This window comes from Nothobranchius furzeri, chromosome 8, assembly GCF_043380555.1.
Source record: "Nothobranchius furzeri strain GRZ-AD chromosome 8, NfurGRZ-RIMD1, whole genome shotgun sequence".
NCBI lineage: Eukaryota > Metazoa > Chordata > Actinopteri > Cyprinodontiformes > Nothobranchiidae > Nothobranchius > Nothobranchius furzeri.
This window is the reverse complement of record NC_091748.1, coordinates 58901994-58908479: the sequence shown is the minus strand read 5'-3', so window position 1 is coordinate 58908479 and position 6486 is coordinate 58901994. Positions and strand designations below refer to the sequence as shown.

The window sequence follows — 6486 nt, the reverse complement described above, 5'->3', positions numbered from 1 at the left end:
CAAAGGCCCTTGTCTTAAGCAGCTACTTTTGTTCTGCTTTCCCTAATCAGCAACTTAGCTGAATAAATATTTTGGTGCAATTAACTCAAGTGGCTTTCCTTCCAATTCCCAGAACTGATGTTGTAGTGAGGTTCCTGAGCAGTGCCCGTTTCCTCCCTTTGTGGCGAGCATGAGCCAGCACTTACAAGAAACCTCACGGAAAGTACCATCAAAATAAAAGATAAAACTCCAACCAAGTATTCCATCAAAAACATTTTATGATATGTTGATCAGTCGTAGTTTAACGCTGGAAGCGTTTCTGTAAACCTTTTGACCTTTGGGTGTCTGTGGCTCAGGAAGACGAGCGGTCATCCACTAAGTGCGTTCAGGGTTTGATTCCAAGGCTTTCCCAGTCCACATGTTCCAGAGTCTAAATAACCAAACTCCACAGAATCCTTTGACTGATCCAATTTTGATATTTCCTGGAATGTTTGAAGTCTTGGCCAGAGGTTAGACAATGACACAAATGTTGCTGTGCAATCTTTTCAGCTTTAGGTTTAGTGGTGAAACTTGACGTTGTTTATAGATGTTTCTGCATTGATCGGATTTTTACTGCAAACATTTTATTAACTTAAAGGGGACTTATAACGTAAAACTCACTTTTGTATCATTTTAGCCTGCCATGGGGTCTCTTCTGCTTCTGAAAACACTCCAAACATGACTTACACCACTTCCATCTGTTTTCTGTCAGTGTTTGGTTTTAGGAATTATGTGCCTCAAACAAGCTGTTTCGAAACCCCGTTTGTGATGTCACATACGTGTACATTTGCACAGAAACACCCCACCACTTCAAGTACCTCAAGTAGTTAATGCGGAAGGAGCCGGGTCTGATTGGAGCCCCGCCCAGATTTGGGAGCTTCTCAGATTATAGCAGCATGAGCAGAGTATGAGTGGGCATGGCCAGCTCCACCTTCTTTCCCCAAAGTAACAGAGCCCTGAAATGACTCATTCTGGAAGGCACTGAAACTGTCAAAAATAGAACTGCTGAGATTGCTTTATGTGAGACGAATTTTGTGCAAAGAACTTCATGTACAGTTTTGATAGCAACAATAAAACCATTGTAGCTTTTAAAAAGTCATCACATCTCCTTATAGTATTTGTTTTATATCTAAAAACACACCCAGACTTCTTACTATTGTTTATTGCACATTTTGTTTAGCACATTTCTAAGTGAGGGACCCCAAAGCGCTTTACTACACAACCATTCACACACTGATGGTGATAAGCTACACTGTAGCCACAGCTACCCTCAGGACGGATGTAAAGCTGCCATGCAACTGGCACCACCAGTCTCTCCGACCACCGCCAGCAGGGAAACGGGTTAAGTGTCTTTTGCAAGAACACAAGAACTGACACAGATGGAGCCTGGATTTGAACCAGAAACCTACTGACCTTTACAGGGTAAGCTCCTATCACCTGAGCCACAATAGCCCATTTTACTAGACTGATAGCAAAAAAGATGCAGCTGTGTTTGAAGTCATTGTCTTCTTGTGTTGCGATGATTACCCCTGAAGGAAAACATGCCACCTTGGCTTTACGTCAGCATGTCCTCGTGCAGGAAACTACTGCTGAGAGTTTAGCACCTGAAAGAATAGTTTTCCACATCTTCGGTAACTTCAAAGTGTGATGTTCAGGATGCCCCAGAGTGCGCAGCAAGCACCAAGGTTGTTACTTCCTGATAAATGCTGCTCAGTGTGGAGTTGCCAGCTGTGCATAGCTTCATAGGCAGCAGGGCAATACAAGGTGAGGTAACAGCCTCGCGTCAGAAAGGACTGAAAAAAGCAGCTTCTGTTCGATCACAAATAGAAAAATTAAGAAGAGACTGAAATGCTGCAGGGAAGCATGGGGACGGCATTAGGAGACTTGTGGAAGGACATTCTTTCTGATTTTCCATTCAATTGTTTGGCGACATCTGGAAAAGCATTTCTTGGAATCCCAGAGAGTCTTGTGTGACACATCCTGACTCATCTGTGGGGTTCACCTCTTATCCATGAAAGTGTGCCTTCTCACAATGCTGCCCAAGATTATCAGAGCTCACACTTGAACAAAAATTGTGAACTGTAAACTAAAGTGTTTTGGTTCATAACAAGTCACATGGATCAGAGAAAAATCACACAAAACATTAACAAATTTGGTAAAAAAAAAAAAAATAACTAAAAGCACAAAACATTTAAAGGTGTGGTTCACTTTTTAGTCCGTACACATGTAGTGGTCTCTAATAAGAAACTATTCCTTGTAAGTTGTACTTGGGGTCGTGGGGCTCTGATGCATCTGTTTCAGGAAGTACAAGTCAGATGACAGGGTTTGGACTCCTACTTCCTGACATTTGGACAACTTGCCTCTGATTAAAGCTCTGTGCTCTGCAACACTGATTTTTATCTCTGCAAATGACACAATCCTGGAGTTTTGCTGTGTGGTGGAGTTGCTAATGCTAACGGTTAGCTTCTACTAGCCAAGACCTTCTCTGCTGTTTCCTGGATGCTAACAACAGCCTTCCTTATCGTGAGTCAAGATGGGTGAGTCCAATCCTGACAGAACTATGTCACACTGTGTGACGCAGGATGTCCAAATCCTACAGTTTCACCGTCTGTTTCTATCAGAAGCTAATGCAGGAGATAGGTGGAGGAGACTATTTTCATGTTCAGCCTGCATGTTGTGACCAATTATAATCAGAAATAATCATTAAAAAATGTTTTTCAGTGTTCTACCTTCATCGGAAAGTTCATCTCCATGAAGAAATGAGTGAGTCTTGCCATTTTAAATTTAACCTGAAAACTTCAAAGGCATGACAAACATTATTAATCATTTCAGGAATTAAATCTTTGTGAGGCATGCTCTCAGCTTTTATTTTGAAGAAGCACCAAGCTCTAGTTCTAATCACCACCTCTGAAAGCGCCTGTGTCTCCTGCTGATCCGACTGTTATTCTAGTGAATCTTATCGCTGCTGTAACTTTACCCCACTGAGGGACATTAGAGGAGTTTTCTATTTTTCTATGTCTATCATCACTTGCAGCGTTTAATGGTTCTGTTACACTTGCAGCAGGTTTCCTAGCATTGTCGCCAGACCTGACCAGACTTTGCTAAACAATAGGAGTCAGGAACAAGTGTGCAAAAGTCTAAATGTTTCCGTCACATTCTGATGAAATATGTGACCATCAGCTGCTGTGAAAAGTTTTAAAGGATTTTTTCAGGAAAGGGTGGAAAGCTGATCTAATCTGGAAACAAATGCAAGTGACAAACTGGCACCACTCACCATATGGTCAAATGCTTTATTAAGGTTTTTTGTGCAATAGTTAGTTTCCCTTTGCAAACACAAGCTTGCTGCTGCAAATTACCAGCAACAACAATGTCTTTAAAATATCCTCTTGATTTTATGGGTGAAATGACGTCACATTATTGGCGCAGTTGCTAAAGATGAGGACCAGACCTGTGTGGGTGCAGAGACTTGAAAAAAACAACTAACAGTAAATTCTAAAGGCATGATTTCACTGAAACTTTTACAAAGATGAAAACAATGTCTGCAAAAAACTCCAGTTAAGGCTGCTGCTGAGCTCATTTTGATTTAGCTTTAAAGCATAATTTTCTGTAATTTTGTGGAGCTAAAAACGAAAAAAAAACGCTAATTTATGACACAAATACTAACGAAGTAACCAGATCCCATTTAAAACCGAGTGGATAAAATGTTTTTGTTTACGACCTTGTTTACTAAAGGTGGCGGGGTTACTATGAGAACATGTTTTCTTTGCTGCAGGTGGGAACCGCGTGCGTCACGCGCTCTGGACATTAAATAGAGCCCACCCGCAGCACGCAGCAGTCTGGCTATCAAGAAGCAAGATCATAATCTATCCTGAGTTTGATGTAATCAATAGTTACAATCTCTGCGATAGGATTCAGGTGAACGCAATTGCATTTCATATTTTTTGTTTGTTTGTTGTTTTTTTTTTAATCTGGGCGCGATGGCCAGCTTTGGGATGCAGATCGTGGGATTTCTCATCGCTCTAGTCGGAGTCGCTGCGACTGTTGCTGCAACTTTCATGGTGGAGTGGAAGAAGGAGGCTCAGGGCAAATTCCACATCTATGAAGGTCTGTGGATGACCTGCAGCGGGACAGAGAGGACGACCTGTGAAAGACACAAGTCTGTGCTCAAACTGTCAGGTGAGTCTGGAACGATAAACACACAGGCTGAGTTTTAGTTATCTACGCAGACTTGGAGTTACCCCTTTGTGCTTCTGCACAGATGAAGTCCAGGCAACGAGATCCGTGATGTTGGTGTGCCTCTTCCTGTCTGCCGTTGCGCTGATTGTCTCCACGGTGGGGATGAAGTGCACCCGGCTGATGGACAGCATGCCGGAGAGCAAAGCTAAAGTAGCGGTCACTGGAGGGATGCTCTTCCTCATCTCAGGTGGGTTCTGGCTGTTTTTTTTTTTTTTTGTTTGTTTGTTTTTTTTTTCATTTATGTGCAGGTATAGCACGCACATGCTGGAGTTCCGTTGCTTTTTGCAAAAAATAAAATAAAAACTAAACGCAAAATGATAATAAAAATACAATAATTTTTTTAAGCATTTTCCATAAAGACAAGAAAAAAAGACATAATAGCATTACCAAGATGTAGGTTTCATTTTCTTTAAAATTTTCACTACATAAGGAATTTAAAGCTCTCTGAAAACTATTTTATGAGATGGATGGAAAGCAAGACAAATGTTTATGCAATTCCCTACAAGCAAGTTGCACTCTTTGTTGTATGGCAAAGACAACAACAAAAGAGTTGTGCAACTCAGCCACTCAAGCTGTGAATCTGTCACTCAGTGGTTCTGAAGAGGCAGGAGGTTTTAATCAGGCAAAAATTATTTTATACGGGACATGTTATGATTTTTCTTTATATTAGTTTGATACAACACGTGTTTTTGAGGTTTTTGCATGAAATCCTTTGCACATAGTGCCACCTAAGCAGTTTTATTCTTTGAAGTTTAAATACCTTCCAGAATGAGCCGTTTCAAGGCTATCTCACTTTCAGAAAACAAGCTGCAGCTGACCCCCCTCGAAACTGCTATAAGCTGAGAAGCTCCGATATCTGGGAGGGGCTTGGAGTGGAGCCGCTGCTCCTCCAGCGGCAGCTCTCCCTAGGTGATTGTATTCTACTTCCCCCGTTTGTGACATCACAAACAGGCACTTTTTAAAACAGCTTGTTTTCGGCTCATAATTCCTCAAACCAAACATGACAGAAAACGGATGGACAGATTTTTTATCATTATTATTATTGGAGTGTTTATAGAGGCAGAGACCCACATGGTAGCACAAAAGGATGCAAAAAATTAGTTTTGCATAAACGTCTCTTTAAAAAACACTTGAGATAACCTAAAATGTGCTTTCTGAAAAGCTACTCTTGGAAATGCAAATGCTTAGTTGACTTAATGCTTAAAAGTTAAAATGTTTGCATTTGTTTTAGGTTTTGTAACCATCATCATCACCTCCTGGTATGTCAGCATAATTGTTGAGATCTACCACAAATCACACCGTCTGCAGACGTAAATATTCCAGCAGAACAAAGATGGACGCCACACATACAAATGCTTGTGTTTATATAACATGTGTGCTTTTTGCAGGAGAGAGTTTGGTAATGCAATATTTGTCAGCTTGGGTGGAGGATTCTTCTCTGTGGTTGGCGGTGCTTTCCTAAGCTGTCGGAGATGTTGTGAGACTAAATCCTCAGCGTCCAAAAGCTCCAACCATCTCCTCCCTACCACACACTCCAAGTCTAATTACGTCTGACGGAGGAGCGAGGGGACCCACGTCCTTCTGAGGACAAACAAGCTGCACATTCATCTGGTAACTAGGTCAGGATCACTAAGTTCTCCATGTAAAGTTGTAAAAAAAACAATCACAGTTCAGATTTTGTATAATGCCAAATAGCTTTACAACTTAGGCAGAAGAACTTGTTTTTTTTTACTTGATTTGTTGTCATTCTACTATTTTTATACTTTGCAAAAAGGAATCTCTTCACTTTAATAGATTTATAAATATACATGACGTGTGCTGGCTGTACAAAAAGTTTCACATTTTCAATAAGCTGTCTGATTCTTTTCCAAAGTTTATGCATCCTTTTTGTGGAGCTGTTACAAAGATGTTACACATTTTGATAAGAAAAATAAACCTATTTGGGTTTTGTTGTTCTGCTTCGTGTTTTATTTTTTTAGTATTATTTTAATTAATTTTACTATCCAATAATTTTACTTCAAGCTTCTCTAAATGAAGTCTGTTGCAAATAAAATGACTTTGCACCAAACTTTGAGTACCTTTGGGTTTGTATACTAGGAATTCCTGTGATTCCAGTTGTTTTACTCAAGCCTTACATTTTCAGGCATGTTTGTAATGTTGTGTCTAGAAGCAATTAGAAATGCTAAAAGTATTAGAAATTTGTAAAAAATAAAAAATAAAAGAATCATGCTT

At 40.2% G+C, this 6486-nt stretch overlaps 1 protein-coding gene across 2 annotated transcripts; it reads left to right on the top strand.

Moving 5' to 3' along the window:
* Positions 1 to 3806: 3806 nt before the first annotated feature.
* On the top strand, positions 3807 to 6211 carry LOC107392671 (claudin-19). 2 transcript variants are annotated; one of them, XM_054752335.2, is made up of 5 exons: positions 3807 to 3897; positions 4004 to 4194; positions 4277 to 4441; positions 5486 to 5564; positions 5643 to 6211. In XM_054752335.2, exons 2-5 carry the CDS (start codon positions 4011 to 4013, stop codon positions 5806 to 5808), a joined length of 594 nt encoding a protein of 197 aa, XP_054608310.1. In that variant the 5' UTR covers positions 3807 to 3897; positions 4004 to 4010; the 3' UTR covers positions 5809 to 6211. The 2 variants fall into 2 exon arrangements, with proteins under 2 accessions (XP_054608310.1, XP_015826058.1); XM_015970572.3 differs by having other exon boundaries at positions 3827 to 4194.
* The last annotated feature ends 275 nt before the right edge of the window (positions 6212 to 6486 follow it).